The 19,186-nt window shown below is 51.1% G+C and overlaps 1 protein-coding gene across 6 annotated transcripts in view; it reads right to left on the bottom strand.

Moving 5' to 3' along the window:
- Positions 1-19,186, bottom strand: part of NTNG2 (netrin G2) — a 99,444-nt gene that overhangs the window by 21,305 nt on the left and 58,953 nt on the right. For all 6 annotated transcript variants that reach the window (XM_053282449.1, XM_053282444.1, XM_053282447.1 and 3 more), the window contains exons 4-5: positions 9,286-9,458; positions 1,880-1,900 (exon numbers count right to left, since the gene is read on the bottom strand). In XM_053282449.1, the coding sequence (XP_053138424.1) occupies positions 1,880-1,900; positions 9,286-9,458 (194 nt within the window). The remainder of the gene's footprint in view (positions 1-1,879; positions 1,901-9,285; positions 9,459-19,186) is intronic.

The raw sequence follows: 19,186 nt of genomic DNA, 5'->3' as shown, positions 1-19,186 counted from the left end.
GGGTTGTGAGAAGTGGGGTGGTGATGGTGGCAGCGCCAGTGGTGGTCGTGGTGGGAGCAGCAGTGGTGGCGGCGGTAGTGGTAGCAGTGGTAGTGGTGGTGGTAGCAGTGGTAGTGGTGGTGGTAGCAGTGGTGGTGGTGGTGGTAGTGGTGGTGGTTGGGGGAGTTGTGGTGGTCGTGGCTTTTGTGGTAGTGACCCGCCTTGGCCGCTCATTCGCTAACAAGAAAACAAAAGAAAAAATAAAGGCACGGTGGTGGTGGGGAGGAGGCAGAAGACACAGGAGACGTCTCGCAGGGCTGCCCTCACATTACATTGGAAGGATTATAGCCACCCTTCCCATCCGCAGGGCAGATCAATGCAGCCAAAGTCGACTGGTTCACACACAGTGGCCAGAGACAGGCTTGAGCGGGAAGAGACCTCGCACAGTCACTTTCCCCCGAATGATTCACTCTCGTTTCCTTGCCACCGGCCTGGGTTCACAACAGCCCCAACTGCAGACACCAGGTAATTGTTAATTAACTGTAAAACTGGAGGAGAAAAACTTTGCAAAATGCCAGTTTGAAAAAAGGGAGAGGAGGGCACTGAGAAAGGCAGACAAAACACACAGCAGCGAGTCACCAAGGATCAGAGACAAATGTCATCCAAAGCCAAGGTTTGATAGCTATTTGCTAAGCTCGCTACGCTTTTGAACTCCCTGCAGAATATGTACAAAATACAACCCAGACTTCGATAATTGCCTCTTTCCCCTCCCTATGAAGAGAGGAGCAGGTATATTGAATCACGGAGGCTAGGCGTTCCCCAACTTGGGTCATGACAACTCCCATCAGCCTGAACCAAAGGCCATTGTGGCTGGGGATGATGGGAGTTGTAGTCCAACAACGTCAAGACTGGGAACCCCTGATGCAGGCCAACATGCTTTCGTTTCCCTCTCTTATTTATTGATTACATTTCTAGGCTCTTGGTTACTGTCAACATGTATGCTCCTTGGGGCAAGCATCTCTTTGATGGGCCACACCCACAAACAGCACTAAATTATCATTGTCATTATTCCAGCTGCTGCCAATTTTGAAATGAATTGATGCTGCTCAAAGAACTGTATTAAGTTTGCAGCAGTAGCACAAACAAGACGATAGAACCAGCAACACATCAGGGGATTCAATATTTCACTCACACCACTTCATACAGTATTGCCTTCAGATTTTAATGCACATTTCAAAGTCACCTGTAAATGTTATTTTCCCCAGTAAGCTTAATGTACATACATTCTGGTGCTTGATCATGTAATTCTTTTGCTTTTTCAGCACACACACACACACACCCCAGGTGGGAAAAAATTATCTTGTCCTGTGCCCTTGTGGGCCTTAAAAGGAGGATATTTTGCTAGTTAATACTCAGCAGAAAGTTCCCAATATAGGAAGTTCTTCATATCTATCTATCTATTTTGTTTTTTAAGTGCGGCACACTATAGTCTAACAAAGGTAAGAGAGCCGTGGCTGAGAAATCTAAAGCCGTTTTCTCCCCACAATGAGAGAGTTTAATGCACTGCCTGTGAAACTGGGGGGAAAAGTTCAAATGCCAAATACACTGGCATTTTTATATATTTTTTGGAAAAACATTTTATTTCCTTCCCTGCTGCCATCCTAACAAATCTCGTGGGGGGGAAACCACGCCAGAGCGATGGATACAATGAGGTTACTGAAGTCAAAGAAGGTTATTTGACAGGACGGAAAATGAGGCACAATTAAGAGAGCAGACGTATTGCCTGGGAGAAGCTAATGGACAGAGAAGACAGCCGTTCATTCCCCTGCCAAGGGACGTGCACGGGGACCATGCAGCAAACACATCCAAGATCAGTGTTTCGAGTTACATTTTTACTTACTGCCGAAGTTTGGAGCCGCACCTGCAAGGGAAGAAGAAGAAGAAGATTCAGAGGGTCAGCAAATACAAAGAAGGGCATTGTGCTAATTAACGGAAGCCTCGTCCGCGAGCACAAAGCCTGGCGGGAGGGTGTCAAAGCGCAGAGGCGGGTTTCGCATCCAGGTCTCCTGCAGTGACCTCCAAAAATCAGCCAAACTAATGACCTCACCTATTAGCACTGTCTTACCTGGCCCTGTGTCCAAGCAGGGTCGTGTGTTCCTGCCAGTTTCGTGATGACACCCTCATTAATAATAAGTTATACTTTCGGCGTATGAAGTTCAGTAAAACTCTTACTAGGGCTGATTTGCAGGGGGTAACAAAGGAGGGGCAATTTTGCAGAAAGCTTGGTCAGAACAGAGACAGTCTCTCTCAACGACTTGGGGGAGATCATTGCAAAAGTGTCCCGTTTTTTAGAGAGATCCCTGATTGGCTGGGATCACCCACACAACCCATACAAGAAACATATCCCTCAGTCTAACGGGCTTCATGATTGGGCCGCCTATACAACCAATACAAGAAGCAAACCCCTCAGTCTAACGGGCTTCGTGATTGGCTGGGATCACCCACACAACCCATACAAGAAGCATATCCCTCAGTCTAACGGGCTTCATGATTGGACCACCCATCCAATCAAAACAAGAAGCAAATCCCTCAGTCTAACGGGCTTCATGATTGGACCGCCCATCCAATCAATACAAGAAGCAAATCCCTCAGTCTAATGGGCTTCCTGATTGACTGGGATCACCCACACAACTAATACAAGAAGCAGCCCCTCACTTTAATGGGCTTCCTTTGCCTTTGATGTCAGAGTGTAGCTAAATCTGATTGGCTGTGTAGTATGGTGAGGTCATTGTGTCCAGGCTGTTATTGCTGGTTAACAGGAATAATTTGAGACGGGAGGCAAAAAAGGAAAAAGTGTTCACCAAAGCAACAGCAGAAGAGAAAACAATGGCAGAGAAGATACATGCAATGTTCCCTCTAAGGTGTGCACATGTGCGCGCACTCACATGTTTTTTTGATGTCCTCTCAGTTAATTTTAGATCCTGCTCAGGTTGAATCAGGAAGGCCCCACTCTGAATGCAGGTGCATGCACACTGCCTTGATCCTACCACCCAGAACAAAACTCATTCCGCACACCGATGAAAAAAATTAGACAGAACATTGGATACATGCGCCAAAATTAGGGGCTTTTTCCAGGGAATTAGGGGCTTTTCCGTGTATTTTTCAGATACATGACCAAAATTAGGGGCTTTTTCCAGGGAAAAACTTTTTTCAGAGTTCCACCACCATCAAAAACGTTTTGAGTTGAAAATAAAAGCTAGCGAGCGTTCAGCACAGTGCTACCGCCTCTTTCCTCCTCCTCTCTTCCCCTCAGTTCTTCATCTGTGAAATTACTGGCCTATCAGGCAGAGTTCCTGTAATTTTACAGCTGAAGAACTGAGGGGAAGAGATCCCCAAGTGACCCAAATCACTCAAAGACATCAACACCCGCAACTGAGGCTGGCTCTCACGACTCGCTTGACCTTCAAATAAGCAAGCTTCCCTTTCCATTCTCCATTTGTTTTGTTTGTTTACTACCCTTCCTAAAGTGGCATGGCGTGGTTTGCACTGAAATCAAAAATACATAATTAAAATCAAAAACCAATTAAAAGCAGATTAAAATTACAATTAAAACTAAAGGTTTTAAAGTTTAAAGTTGTGCTGTCGAGTCGGTGTTGACTCCTGGCGCCCACAGAGCCCTCTGGTTGTCTTTGTCAGAATACAGGAGGGGTTGACCATTGCCTCCTCCCGCGCAGTATGAAATTACGCCTTTCAGCATCTTCCTATATTGCTGCTCCCCGATATAGGGGTTTAGGGATTCGAACCGGCACCTCTTGCTCCCTAGGCAAGTTTCTCCCCCCGCTGCACTATTAGGTGTCAATTAAAACTAGGTATCATTAAAAGCCAGGCAAAAAAGATGGGTCTTTAAGGCTTTCCTGAAGGCCTCCAAGAAAGATAATCCTCTCGCATTGATGGGGAGTGCATTCCACAACCTGAGTTCAAATCCCCATTCAGCCATGAAACTAGCTGGGTGACTCTGGGCCAGTCACTTCTCTCTCAGCCTAGCCTACTTCACAGGGTTGTTGTGAAAGAGAAACTCAAGTATGGAGTACATCGCTCTGGGCTCCTTGGAGGAAGAGCAGGATATAAATGTAATAGCAACAACAACAACAATGAAGGCCCTATACCAGGTCGCCACCAGATGATCCACCCAAAGACGGACCCCACCTGATGATCTCAATGAACAGTGGGGAACTTGTAGTGAAAGACACTCTCTCAGACAACCTGGACCTAAGCCATTCAGGGCTTTAAAGGTAATAACTAGCACTTTGTACTTTGCCCGGAAACATATTGGCAGCCAGTGCAACTGTTTAAGAACAGGCATAATGTGGTCTCTCTGGGATACCCCAGAGATCAATCAGGCCATTACCTTCTGACCTTCATATCAGATATGTCCAAATGCACAAATGTTCTGTGCTGAGGGGGAGAGCAGGAGGGGACTTCTGTATTCCATGGAAATACCTCCTGTATTCTACTTCTGTATTCCAGGGAGATACCGCCTGTATTCTACTTCTGTATTCCAGGGAGTACCTTCTGTATTCCACAAAAATACCTCCTGTATTCTACTTCTGTATTCCATGGAGATACCGCCTGTATTCTACTTCTGTATTCCAGGGAGATACCGCCTGTATTCTACTTCTGTATTCCAGGGAGTACCTTCTGTATTCCACAAAAATACCTCCTGTATTCTACTTCTGTATTCCATGGAGATACCGCCTGTATTCTACTTCTGTATTCCAGGGAGTACCTTCTGTATTCCACAGAAATACCTCCTGTATTCTGCTTCTGTATTCCACAGAATACCTCCTGTATTCTACTTCTGTATTCCATGGAGATACTGCCTGTATTCTACTTCTGTATTCCAGGGAATACCTTCTGTATTCCACAGAAATACCTCCTGTATTCTGCTTCTGTATTCCACAGAATACCTCCTGTATTCTACTTCTGTATTCCATGGAGATACTGCCTGTATTCTACTTCTGTATTCCAGGGAATACCTTCTGTATTCCACAGAAATACCTCCTGTCTTCTACTTCTGTATCTGCCCGGTCCCGAGTTGCCACCAAACGAGCCAGTGGTAACCATAATCGGACCTCTCCAGATGATCTTATTGGGTGACAAGGTTCATGACAGAGAAGGCACTCTCTTAAGTGCCCTGGACCCAACCTGCTGAAGGCTTTATAGATAATAACCAGAACTTTGTATTTCGCTCAGAAACATAGCAGCAGCTATGTTTTAAAAAATGGTGTTATATGGTGCCTTTGGGTTGTCCCAGAGACCAGAGACCGCATTCTGTACCAGTTGTAGTTTCTGAACTACATACAGGGACAGCCCCATGTAGAGTGCATTACGGTAGATTATGTACCACTGTTTTAAGGTCTCCAGAAATGGGCACAGCTGCCATATCAGCCAAAGCTCGTAAAATGCACTCTCGGCCACTGCCTCAACCTGAGAAACCAGAGTGTTGGATCCAGGAGAACTCCCAAGCTACATATCTGATCTTTCAGGGGGAGTGTAACCCCACCCAGAACAGGCAGATCTAAACCATCCCTCAGATCCGTCTCCCCTGCCACAGTCAGTACCTCTGTCTTATTTGGATTCAACTTCAGTTTGTTATCCCTAATCCAGCCCAGTACCGCCTCCAAGCTGGCATTTAGGGAAGTTATGCCATTTCCTGATGAGGCCAATATGGGGAAATAGATTGGTGTCTACATAGATGAGTGTCTATTTCTAGAAATAAATGGGTGTCACCAGCATATTGATAACACCCTGCACCAAACCTCCTGATGATCTCTCCCAGTGGTTTCATGTAGATGTTAAAAAGCACTGAAGACTAGACAAGAGCCCTGGCTTTAAAAGAGGCTTGGACAAATACATGGAGGACAGGTCTATCAGGGGCCATTAATCCTGATGTCTATAGCCCGCCTCCAGGCAGTGGAATGCTGCTGAATCCCAGTTGCTGGGGAGCAACAGCAGGAGAGGGGGCATGCCCACACCTCTTGCCTGTGGGCTTCTCAGAGGCATCTGGTGGGCCACTGTGGGAAACAGGATGCTGGACTAGATGGGCATTCTTGGGCCTGATCCAGCAGGGCTGCTCTTGTGTTCTTAAAGCACGTGGCAGACGTAGCAACAGGAGATCTGCAGCTGGGAGGACGGGTAGGGCAAGGTTGCTACGTGAGCCGAGGAAGTTTCCTTGTACCGAGTCAGACCGCTGGACCATCCATCCCCACAAAGGATATCTGGACTGGCAGCGGCTCTCTTTGGTTTTCTAAGATACTTTCAGCGACAGCTGTCTGGGACTGCAACTTAACCATACAAAGGATACCTTCTGCCGCCAAGCTCTGCTCCAATCACACGGGAACAAGAGGGGAAAAGGACAGGACGACGTGCCTCCCTTTCATAGTCCGCGTAGAAGAGAGGACTCCCTATGCCTCAGAAAGACAGAGCACGGCAAGAAAAGCCACCAGCCTTTCGACACAACTGTTCAAGCAGCATCCAAAAAGCCTGCCCTGTCTTCTTGTCACTCCCGCGGCAGGGGCCCTCCAGAGCCGCGGAGGACGCCTGCAGCAGACTCCGGCTCAATCCAAGACGGCCGGGCCCTGCCGCGTGAACGGGAGAGACACAAAGGCTTCGGGGGGAGGGGGGTGAGCCCACCAGCGGCCTGCTGTTTGGGCTGTCAGCACCATCAGGCTCGCCGTGGCTCCTTTGAAGGATCGCAGGCGCTCGGCGGTAGCTGACAGGCGCAAATCCTTTCAAAAAGCCGCGTCTCCCGGCCCTGGCAAACGCGGCGCGTTCCTGTCATGGCCTTTCGAGCCTGGCTTTCGGCTTTGATCACCCACAAGCCCATAAATCTTTCAGAGGCGGGGAGCGGGGGCAGGACGCGTGGCCGGGAACGGCTGTCCCGCGGCGGACGCGGAGCTGAGGCTGCCAACCCAGAGTGGCGGCGGCGGCGGCCCTGCGACATTTAAGCCCCACTGCGGGAAGGAAAGCCCTGGAGACGGCGGCCGGTTTCTGGCCTCCTCTCAGAGCAAAGCGCCTCTCCTTTGAGGTGGGCGTTTCAAGCCTCCGTGTCGTCTCGCTGACGAGTGGGACCACTTCAAGGCCGCCGCGGATGATCAGAGGCTGCGCTGCGGGGCACGGGCCCTTCTCTGGTGTTGCTTAGTTGAAAGAAGCGGCACGGGGCCATCCGAAAAGGAGCAGCATGGCCCGGCGGTCGGGCAGACGGCGGGGGGCAGGTTGTGGCCACCGCTAAAGGGTGGGAAGCAGTCCATCATTTAGATGACTCGCTACTGAACGGAGACAGGGCGAGGCGAGGCGAGGCGAGGCGAGGCCCCAGCAAGCGGTTGCGTTGACAGGCTGCAACAGGTGCAGGATCCTTGCCGGATAGGGCCAGAGATCAGTGTCAGGAGTAGGGGAGGGTTTACATCATGAGCCAGGCCCACAAACAGAGGTGCACCTAAGTAATTTTGGAGGCTGGACCTCCCAAAGGGGGCCTTTGGAGGCCCCCTTCCTCTGCAAATTAAGCATCATCATGCTCCGCCAGGCAGCTACACCACTCAGGACAGACTAAAAAAGATTTGGGGGCCCCTAGGGGCTGTGGAGGCCCTGGACATTTGGCCCAAAGTCCAGGGGTAAGAGCACCTCTGCCCACAAATTTTGTTGAGTCTTGGGGGTTTTTTTGACATTTTATATCCCGCTCTTCCTCCAAAGAGCCCAGAGTGGCGTATTGCATACTTAGGTTTCTCTTCACAACAACCCCGTAAAGTAGGTTAGGCTGAGAGAGAAGTGACTGGCCCAGAGTCACCCAGCAAGTCTCACGGCTGAATGGGGATTTGAACTCGGGTCTCCCCGGTCCTAGATCAGCACTCTAAGCACTACACCATGCTGGCTCTTTGGGGCATCAGTACCATCCCAGGTAGGCTCGCCCTATTCTGGCTTTCCAAATCCAGGTGCCTAATTTGCATACTATGTAAATTGACTTGAAAATAACTTCTGGGCAGAATAGTGACTGTATGTTTTGCTCCATCACTCAGCTTCTACGAGGGCTTAGCTTTTTTTTTTTAAATGAAAGCTGTATTCCGGGAGAATCCAGGTGTGCTAAGCAATCCGGGTGAGATGCTTAAAATCCGGCTGAAACCCGGAATTCCAGGGGGCATGGCAACTCTAATTCCAGGGGACAAATGCTCACCATGATTTTGGGAACAGCTCACCCCACTAGAGATGGGAAGTAAGTGATGGCATTGCTGCACTTATAGTTTTCTCTGTGTTATCGCCCCTTCGTTATCCCTGTCCCGAAACAATTCGGGTAAAATCACAGTCATTGTGGCGCAGAGGAAAAGGGTCATTGACAATGAACTGATTGTTGTGCCCTCCCTGTGGAGGAATCGTTGGAGGACATTCCGGCCAGTTTTCATTTCCATTCCTCTGACAACTTTGATAAAAATACCAGTGCCTCGATCTTTCGCACCGACTACCCTAAGGACCACTGGGGACATTTGGAGTCGAGGTAGCTAGTATGGATGTGCACAGATCCGGACCCGTGCACTCCCGGGAGGTGGGGGGTGGTTGCTTGAAGGTGCGGGGAGGGTGTCCATACCCCCACCCCACACACACTTCCACCGCTGGGGCTGCTGCCAAAAACCGCTGACACAGGGCGTCTGAGTACCTTCTTGCCACTCTGGTCAGCGTAATACCAGAAGCGGCTGCCACCCCGTGCCAGCGGTTTCGGCAGCAGTGCCAGCAGGGTGAAGGCAGCACGGGGGAAGTAAGGACACCCTCCCCATGCCTTAAAGCAACCACCTCTCCCCTCTGAACTGACTCGAACGCCGGCATCTCGATCCGGTTCGGCGCTCCAGAAAAGGCGTGCCGAACCGGTTCTGTGTACGTCCCTAGTAGCTAGTGAGGGTCTCCTTATCTGTCCCTGCTTGCCTCTCCTCTATGACCCCTGCTTCGACTCCTCAGGTACTTCCTGAAGGCCTCCAAGAAGGCTCTCCTTGGTTAAAACTATGGGTCCCTCCATTGACAGGGGGAATAGATCCCAAAGTAGCTAATAATATTGAATGTCATAATGTGCAAAAAATGTGACCGCGGCCCCTGCACACCAAGTTGTGGATGGTTCCGGCCCACCAGGGCACTTGAGTTGTGCAGACCTGCACCCTGTAACTGGAGTTGTCGCTTCCTTGGCACTTTGCGAAATAATCACAAACCCCAACCCTTTTTTGTGGGGGGCCCCCCCTAAAACGTGAGCAGCCCCGCGTAGCTACTTACACACATTCGGGGAGCCATTGGGGAGGGGCAGGTAGGAGCCCGCCCGCCACGACTTGCTGCGGAAGTTCTTCTTGCACCTCCCGCAGTCCTGCCCTGTGGTGTTGTGCTCGCACTCGCACTGCAGGCTGCCCTCTCGGAAGACGCACAGGTTGGAGTGGAGGTTGCATTTACACCTGCAAAGACAAGAGAGCCCAGCTGTGATCTTGACTGCGTGCATCCTTTTAAGACAAAAGCCACGAGAGCCCTCTTTTCAGTTGTGACCATCAAAGCAGCTCACAGCATCACAGAGCCATCACAAGATTAGGAATCAGCTGAAGCCCCAGGCTGTCAAGCTTGGCACTCCAGATGCCGGTGAGGGTTAGGGTTCGACGACAGCTCCTATCATCCCCAGCCACAATAGCCTTTGTAACTCCAGTCATCTCTGGGGATGATGAGAGTTGTAGTCCAGCAACATCCCTAACCCAAGGATGAGTAGCCATACATTTAAGCGCACCAAACCCCAGAAAAAGTAGGGAAAGTAGGAGTGTTCCAAAGTGAACTGAGGAACATAGGAAGCTGCCATATACTGAGTCAGACCATTGGTCTATCTAGCTCAGTATTGTCTTCACAGACTGGCAGTGGCTTCTCCAAGGTTGCAGGCAGGAGTCTCTCTCAGCCCTATCTTGGAGATGCTGCCAGGGAGAGAACTTAGGACCTTCTGCATGCAAGCATGTAGATGCTCTTCCCAGAGTTGCCCCATCTTCTGAGTGGAATCTCGCACAGCACTCACACATGTAGTCTCCCATCCAAATGCAAACCAGGGCAGACCCTGCTTAACAAGGGAGACCAGTCATGCTTGCTAGCACAAGACCGGATCTCCTCCCTTAGATCACGGTCTAGAAGAGGGTTGCTCAACTTTGGCCCATCTGCACATGTTGGCCTATAAGTTTTGGGGGGTATAAAAATATGTTAAACAAACAAACATGGGGCTTTCTTTGACTTAATCCTTAGATTCTCCTGTCCTGTGCTCTGGCCTCAGCAGCCGCCCCAGCCGTCTCCTCCTTGTTTGTGGTTGCTTCCTCCTCTCTTACCAGCTCCTTTGACATCAACATCTCCCTTTGACTTCTTGACAGATAATGGCTGTTCCAAATGGTCTGATCAATGCATATTCAGGTAATTATCAGAGCGAGCGCCTCTTTACGAGAGTCAGGTTTTCCATTTCTAAGGCTGAGATTGTTAACAGTCCATCATGTGCCATTCAAAACACAGCCTCACATCACTTTGATGTGCTGCTGAATCTGGAGTATTACTCCTGAATCCGGTCCAGGAGTAATTTAACAGAACAGAGACAGGGAAGATAAAGAGCAAAAAGGAGAAAGCATAAACCAAACAGACAAGGAAAACATACTGGGCAGCATTCAGACGAAGTTACTCGTGACTAAGTCCCACTGAAGTGAATGGGACCTGTGTTAGCCCTGTTTATGCATCTATCTATCTAATTTGTAAAGAAAAGTGTGCCCTCGAGTTGGTGTCGACTTGTGGTGCCCACAGAACCCTGTGGTTTTCTTTTGGTAGAATACAGGAGGGGTTGACCATTGCCTCCTCCCGAGCAGTATGAGATGGTGCCTTTCAGAATCTTCCTATATCGCTGCTGCCCGATATAGGCGTTTCCTGTAGTCTGGGGAAACAGATCAGCAGGGATTCGAACCGGCAACCTCTGGCTTGCTAAGTCAAGTCATTTCCCCGTTGTAGACTGCCCCAAATTTCTGTCTGTGGGCGGTTCACAACAACATAAAACAAATTAAATATTAAAGCCAGTGTGATGCAGTGATTATACCACTGGACTAGGAAGGGGAAGACCAGACGTCAAAGCTCCATTCAGCCATGAAACTCACTGGGTTTCTCTGAACCAGTCATGTCTCTCTCAGCCGAGCCTACCTCACAGGGTCGTTGTGAAGATAAACATAACCACTGGGCTCCTTGGAGGACGGGAGGGATATAAATGCAGAAAAATAAATAAATAAATAAATAAATAAATAAATAAATGACACAAATTTGAAACTACAGTCCAGTTTAAAAGCTTGGGTGAAAAAGGGAGTCTTTAGGGATTTTTTAGAAGCTGTCAGAGAAGGGGAGGCTCTTATTTCAGCGGGGAGTGCATTCCAAAGCCTCGGGGCAGCAACAGGGACGGCCCCTCCCTACGTGGCCATCAGACAAGTTGATGGCAACCGCAGATGCACCTCTCTGGATGATCTCAATGGCCGGCAGGGTTCATGGCGAAGAAGGCGTTTTCTTCTACAGCTTGTCTCGTTTATTTCATGGCACTGCGTTTTGACAGATCCTGCTAAGAGAGCAAAGAGGCACCTTTTAAAAGTGGTGATTCTCTTCACTGAGCAGGGGGAGAGCAACTGGCCTTCTCCGTCCCCAGCACAACGTCCCTCCAGTGGCTGTTGCTGGTGTCGATCTTATGTTTCTTTTTTAGATTGTGAGCCCTTTTGGGGGACAGGGAGCCGTCTTATTTATTTATTTATATCTGTGTGTAAACCACTTTGGGGACTCCTGTTGAAAAGGGGTATATCGCTATTCGCTGGATTCGTATAAAACGAGTCTGGATCCTGCCTAATACGTCTGCAGTTTGCAGAAGAAATATAAGCCCCCGTTCAGACAGGACACTGCCGCTGCGTCCAGATGTCTGCACACAGGCCCTGACGCCCATGACAGGTGTGTCGAAGAAGCAAGGCCCCAACTCGTCTGATTAACAGGGAGCAGGTAAGTTTGGGCTGGGGAAGAGGGACATGGCAGTGCTCTTCAAATACTAGAGAAGTTGGCAATCCCTGTCGTGTTCTCTTGCCGCCCCAGAGGAGGAAGACGCCTGAGCAGAAGTTACAGGACAGCAGATGAACACGAGGAAGTTGACGGCGAGTGGCAAAAGCAGTGGCAAAAGCAGAACAATTCCCTGGAGGCAGGTGGGCTCCCCCTTGCCATGGTCTTCAAGCAGAGGCTGGGCGACCACCTGTGGTGATGCCCGGACCCTGGATTTCCGGCACCGAGCAGGGGGGTTGGACTAGATGGCCTCTAAGAACTGGAGGACCCCAGGAAGTCACGTCGGTCAGCAAGGCAAGAGGTGTGAGCTGGAAGCTTGGGCCGGTTGCTACGCTGACAGATGGGGTGGGGGGAGAGAAATAAACCCCCTCCCATTCCAAGAGTTGTTCAGAAGACACCTTCCCCACTTGCCTTACCATCACTCAAGCAAGAGGGGGAAAAAATCTGCAGAGAATGCCGAGAACATTCCCGGAGTGGGCGCTTCTCCCGTGCCTCTCCCTCGTGGTTCGGGTCCAGGAAAGCTTGCCCATGCCTGGATGCCGACAACCGTGCCTCGCTGGTAGATGTTTCATTTTTATTTTTGAACGCACCGCCGCTCTTTTCCGTGCTTTGCGCCGGTTCCCACGTCCCCGCGGTTTCCTTGCAGGCCCGGCAGGCCCCAGCTGACACGTCGCTCCCCTCCCAACGTGCAGGGGAGAAGAGAGAGCCGTGCTCAAAAGTGGGGCGGGAGGCAGGCCGGCTCTCTGGGGCACGGGGCTGCTGCCCAAGAGACGCCCTTGAGCGCCGGGTATTGAAAGGGCTGCGGACGGCAGATCAGAGCCGAGCGAGCGCAAAACCCTCACGCTGAAATACTTGGGGAGTGCGCTGACAATTGCGGGGGGGGACGGGGACGGACAGCTGCTTCGCACAGCCAGATTGCACAAATCAAGGGCTCCGGCGGCTTCCTCCATCTGCCCTGCCACGGAGAGGGGTTTCTGCACGGCTGTCCCTGCCTGCTGAATAGGCAATGACCAGCGCTCAGGTGCCAGGGAGCCCAGCTCTCTGAATTATTGAACGCCCAGGCCAGGCTGGCTTCCGCTCCGGCGGCCAGGACTGTTTTCGGCACGGGGGGGGGAGCAAAGGAGAGGGTCGCGGCAGGTCACCGCCTCCTCGGCACAGGGCCAGGCCGAGGGAGCAGAGCCGTGCGGGTGGAAGCAAGCAGGGGGCACGGAGCGGGGCAGGAGCCAGAGCAAGTGGCATGATGTGGAGACAGACAGGGAGGCCCGACTCACCCAGAATGAGCCCTGTCACTGGAAATGGGCCTCTGAGATTGGAAGCTGCCATGTGGGAAGGCTGTAAAATACTCCCCTCTTAGGGGATGTGGCCGCTTTGGGAAGAGCATCTGAGGTTCCCAGTTCCCTCCCTGGCAGCATCTCCGAGATAGGGCTGAGAGAGACTCCTGCCTGCAGCCTTGGAGAAGCCGCTGCCAGTCTGTGTAGACAATCCTGAGCTAGATAGACCAATGGTCTGACTCAGTATATGGCAGCTTTCGATTTTCCTATGTTCCTTCCTAAACTGTCAGTTACACAAGTCTCAGGGTTGTCTACAAACAAATAAGAAAACCCAACGTTTAAAAACAAACATGAAAACATATGGTATACAAAATGCAGTTGAAGTCAATACAAATTCAACTAAAAGCCTAACATTTGGCCTACCTTCGGAGAGGATTGCTGGTCTGGTGGTAGCAAGCATGACTTGTCCCCTTAGCTAAGCAGGGTCCACCCTGGTTGCATTTGAATGGGAGACTAGAAGTGTGAGCACTGGAAGAGATTCCCCTCAGGAGATGGAGCCACTCTGGGAAGAGCATTGAGGTCCCAAGTTCCTTCCCTGGCAGCATCTCCAAGATAGGGCTGAGAGAGATTCCTGCCTGCATCCTTGGAGAAGCCGCTGCCAGTCTGTGAAGACAATACTGAGCTAGATAGACCAATGGTCTGACTCAGTATGTGGCAGCTTCCTATGTTCCGAAGATAAGATCCGATGCTGTGCGAACAGCACCGGATGCAAGACAGTGTCCGAACCCAGGTCATACAAACGGACACCGGCAATTTTAAGAAGCTGTCTGGAGAGCACCCTGGAGGGCTGAATTTGTGATCTTCTGTCTGTGTGCAACACCCTGGCTCTACTACTGAGCTAAAGCCCATTCTCACAGTCCAGAGCACTTCACCGTAAGACCTGGGGGCCAGTGGGGGCCCCCGACAACCCTAAGTGTGGCCCCTGGACTCATTGTTTCTTGGGCCTGTGTGAGGCCCAAAAAACCAGACCCGATGTCCACAGAGCCTCAGCCCCTTTCAGCCAGAGTGCTGGGAAGGTTAGCTCTTCCTAGGGCTCTTAAGGGGGATCCCTGTACCTCTTAAGCTGCAGAGGAGCCCTCCCACATTCAAAGTGTTTTGGGTTTTTTTGTTTTCTGCCAAAGAGGCTCCCACACGATTGAGAAGGGCATTGCAGAACTGGAGAAGGAGCAGAAGAGGGCAACCCAGATGATCAGGGGCCTGGAGCACCTTCCTTGTGGGGCAAGGCTACAACACCTGGGGCTCTTTACTTTGGAAAGGAGACGACTAAGGGGAGACATGATCGAGGTGCATAAAATTATGCATGGAGTAGCACAGCGGGGAAGTAACTTGCCTAGGGAGCAAGAGGTTGCTGGTTCGAATCCCCGCTGGTCTGTTTCCCAGACTATGGGAAATACCTGTATCGGGCAGCAGCAATATAGGAAGATGCTGAAAGGCATCATCATCTCATACAGTGTGGGAGGAGGCAATGGTCAACCCCTCCTGTATTCTACCAAATACAAGCACAGGGCTCTGTGGGCGCCAGGAGTCAACACCGACTTGATGGTTCACCTTTCGGGAGAGCGGACAGAGAGAAATTTCTCCCCCTCTCTCACAACACGAGAACCCCATGAAACTGAAGGCTGGGAAATTTAGGACTGACAAGAGGAAGTACTTTTTCACACAGTGCATAATTAGCCGATGGAATTCTGTGCCACAGGATGTGGTGGTGGACACTAGCTTAGACAAATTGATGGAGGACACGTCTATCAGTGGCTACTAGTCTGGTGGCTGTGGGCCACCCAGAGGCGTATCTAGGGAAAATAGCACCTAGGGCAAGCACTGAAATTGTGCCCCCTGCCCAAACATCTGACACCCATCTTTCAGATAACTTTACCATAATATCAGCTCAAAAATGCAAGTCAAGCTCATTAATCTTTTAATATTTCAAAAACTATTTAGCAGTGGACGTAGCCAGACCAAGAAATGCTAGAAAACTACAAATTTCAGTATGCTGGGGCTCATAAAATACCCAAATACTATGTGGAGGTGTACTTGGAAAACTAAACAGAAGTACCTGTCTAATTCTCTACTATGCATTGTAGCATCACTATTACATAAATTTTAAAAATAAATGGAGAATTTGACTTTTCCCAGATACTACAGCCTTGCAGAGGCCATTTGAGCATGCGTGGTGGCCATTTTGTTTTCGGTAGCCATTAAAACTTTTTTTTCATTTTAAAAAAATGGCGCCCCCTTCAAGTGGCGCCCAGGGCATGTGCCCTGCCTGCCCTACCCTAGATATGTTCCCTACCCTAGATATTCTGCAAGGCAAAAGAGAAAACGACGTTCCACCTGCAAAGGATCGATTCTGCCAGATAATTGCTTTCTGGATTCGACCTTTGAGAATCATCAATCTAATCAGAAAACGATAACCTGAGCAACCTGACCCTGCAACACAGCACTTTTCAAAGTAATCAATCAGGATGCATTATTTAATAAGGAACGGCAGAACAGCTCCAAACAGCCCGGGGAAGCTTGTCCCGCGTTGCACTGCCGATGATGCTCCCCTGAGGAAATGTTTCCACCTCCCCACATCCTTTCCCGACCCACACGAGGCCACCCATTTGCGATTGCTCGTGCTTCGGAACTGCAAGGGACTGGCCCTCACGCAGCCCAAGGGCACGTAGGTCAGCTTGGATGGTGGAGTGGGGAAAAGGCCGCTTCCATCGAGCAGAGAACCGGCAGAAAGGAGAGTCAGGTCTCAAATTTGGCCTCTTTCTTTAGGGACATCAATAAACAGGAAGCTGCCGTATACGGAGTCAGACCCTTGGCCCGTCTAGCTCAGGATCGCCTACACTGACTGGCAGCGGCTCTCCAAGGTTTCAGATTCAGGGATCTTTCCCAGCCCTCCCTGGAGATGCTGCCAGGGGCTGAACCTGCAACCTGCTGCAGGCAAAGCAGAGCCTCCACCACTGAGCGAGGGCCCCGCCTCCAAAGGTGGGGTACATGGGTCTCCCATCCAGGCACTGACCACACCAACACCTGCTTAGCTTCAGCAAGGTGGCTGTAGTGGCCTCAGTGGCTTGTCGTGCCCTTGAGACCATGCTCTGGGACTGAATGCCCAACTGAATGCCCCATAGAGCCAGCGTGGTGTAGTGGTTAGAGTGCTGGACTAGGAGACCCGAGTTCAAATCCCCATTCAGCCGTGAGACTTGCTGGGTGACTCTGGGCCAGTCACTTCTCTCTCAGCCTAGCCTACTTCACAGGGTTGTTGTGAGGAGGAACTTCAGTATGTAAGTACACCCCTCTGGGCTCCTTGGAGGAAGAGTGGGACATAAATGTAAAAATAAATAAAGCTGTCTCTGGAAGACAGGTAGGTAGGTAGAACGAAGACATCTGGGAGGGAGGGAGAAAAAGCAAAAAAGAGAGAAAGGGAGGGAGGGAGGGGAGGGAGGGAAAATCAAAAGAAAAGAAGGAAGAGAGAGGGAGGGAGAGAGAAAGGAAGGAGGGAAGAGAAAGAAGAAGGAAGGAAGGAAGATTGAAAAAAGGAAAGAAGGGGGAAAGAGAGTTAGAAAAGCAAAGGAGGTGAGTGAGTATTGGAAGGAAGGAAAGAGGGAGGGAGGGAGGGAGGAACACACACACACACACACACACACACACACAGAGCGTTGAGCCACCTTAGTATTAATGAGCTCCTGTGTGGCTCTTTTCCCGGGTGGGGGGCGGAGGGCTGCTGCTCTTAATCCGCCATACGTACAGTAAGCTCCTAGGACTCTATACACCTCGCAGTGAGCTCCTAGCACCACTATCAATGGCCGTAGGGGGGCCACGCAGCTCAGTGCTGAGCACACCAGCGCAGAGCTGGTGTCGTCCCCGAGAGAGCCAGCCGCGGCCCAGACTTCAAAGGCAAGATGGGGAGACCCAGGAGGTCAGCGCCTGACACATGAGCAGCAGCCAGCCGGGGAAGAGTCTGGTGGCAGCGGAGAACCTGCTCGGATGAAAGAACCGCCGTGGTGCTGGAGCCGAGACCCAAGACCCAGCGGACCCGGCAGCCTGCCTCTGATAGTAGCCCTTGAGACGCTGCCCTCTTGGTGAGCTTCCCAGACGCGTCTCTCTGGCCACGGTAGGAGGCCGAAAGCTTGACCCAGCAAGCAACCCAAATGTCCTTATACGGGGCTGCTGTTGTGCCAGGGGCACGGTTCTCTGCTCGGGTCGGTCCGAGACGAGGAGACACGCACACACACACAGGCGTGTCTTTTGAATCGGAGAAAGATCATGGGGTGAAAGGCCCTCAAAACACCCACTATGGGGGGGGGGGTCCCATTGCAGTGGGGATGGGGCTCTTGGCAGTGGTTCGAGGCACCTGCGTACTAGTCCATCACTGAGATCCTGACACAGACCCTAAACTTTCGCCTTGGGATTGTTTTCATGAATGGCAGCATATACATTTACTTACTACTTACTTACTACAAATATTTACATATGGCTCTTCAACAAACTTCTCACAGCGGTTTACATAGAAAAATAGGTAATACATAAATAAGAGGGCTCCCTGTCCCCAAAGGGCTCACAGTCTAAAAAGAAACACAAGGTAGACCCCAGCAACAGCCACTGGAGGAATGCTGTGCTGGGGATGGATAGGGCCAGTTGCTCTCCCCCTGCCAAATATATGAGTATCACCACTTTAAAAGGTGTCTCTTTGTTCAGTTAGCAGGGGTTCTTAAATTTAACAATATAACTAAATAACTAACTAACTAAATAAGATGGCTCCCTGTCCCCAAAGGGCTCACAATCTAAGAAAGAAAACATAAAGTAGATGCCAGCAACAGCCACTGTAGGGACACTGGGCTCGGGACGGATAGGGCCGGTTGCTCTCCCCCTGCTCAATAAAAAGAATCACCACTTTTAAAAGGGTGCCTCCTTACTTGTTCCCCCACCCCCAATGCAAGCCTGTCCACTCTGGAAATGATGCAGCTAGATTGAAAGCAGCCAGTTGGACACGTGAGACTGCAAATTGGATGCACGAGAAAGAGCCCCAGCCAGGTGCCAGGGAAATTGTGCAGCCACAAGGGCAGCACCATAGGTCCATCTAGCTCAGTACTGTCTACCCAGACTGGCAGCGCCCTCTCCAAGGATGCAGGCAGGAATCTCTCCCAGCCCTGTCTTGGAGATGCTGCCAAGGAGGGAACTTGGAACTTAGATGCTCTTCTCAGAGCGGCTCCATCCCTTAAGGGGAAGACCTTCCAGTGCTCACATGTGCTCTCCCATTCACATGCAAACCAGGGTGGACCCTGCTTAGCTAAGGGGACCAGCCTGGCTACCACAAGACCAGCTCTCCTCCCTCCTCAGGGCGTGTCGGGCGGTGCCGTCTTCCAAACTGTGGCGCAGTTTTCAGCACCAAATCCAACTCAAGACTCGCTCCCCCCTGGCAGGGCCTGTGGCTGGCCCTGGGACAAAGCAAAGTGGGGCCTGTTCCCACGGGCTCGCTGACAGGCGAGCCACACACCCCATGTGCAAGCGCAGCGCCCTTGTTGTGCGACGCCCCTGCTCCCACTCCCGCCACAGAAGCTGGCAAGCTGCTCAGGGCTTGGTTCCAAAGGCGGGATGCTGGTGGCAGTGAGTGCCACCGAGAGAAAGGTCTGCTCTGCCTCTAATTGACGGGCCGTTAATGAGCCCCACGGGACGAGGCGGGTGAAGGGAGCTCTTTCTTCCCGATCCCACACTCCCCCCGCCGGAGGAAGTCCGCTTGGCGACTGATCACGGCTCTCGGGGAGACATGAATCAAAATC

Source organism: Hemicordylus capensis, chromosome 17 (assembly GCF_027244095.1).
Source record: "Hemicordylus capensis ecotype Gifberg chromosome 17, rHemCap1.1.pri, whole genome shotgun sequence".
In the NCBI taxonomy this organism is placed as follows: Eukaryota; Metazoa; Chordata; class Lepidosauria; order Squamata; family Cordylidae; genus Hemicordylus; species Hemicordylus capensis.
The sequence above is the reverse complement of the archived record's forward strand: the minus strand, read 5'-3'. Positions and strand labels throughout refer to the sequence as shown.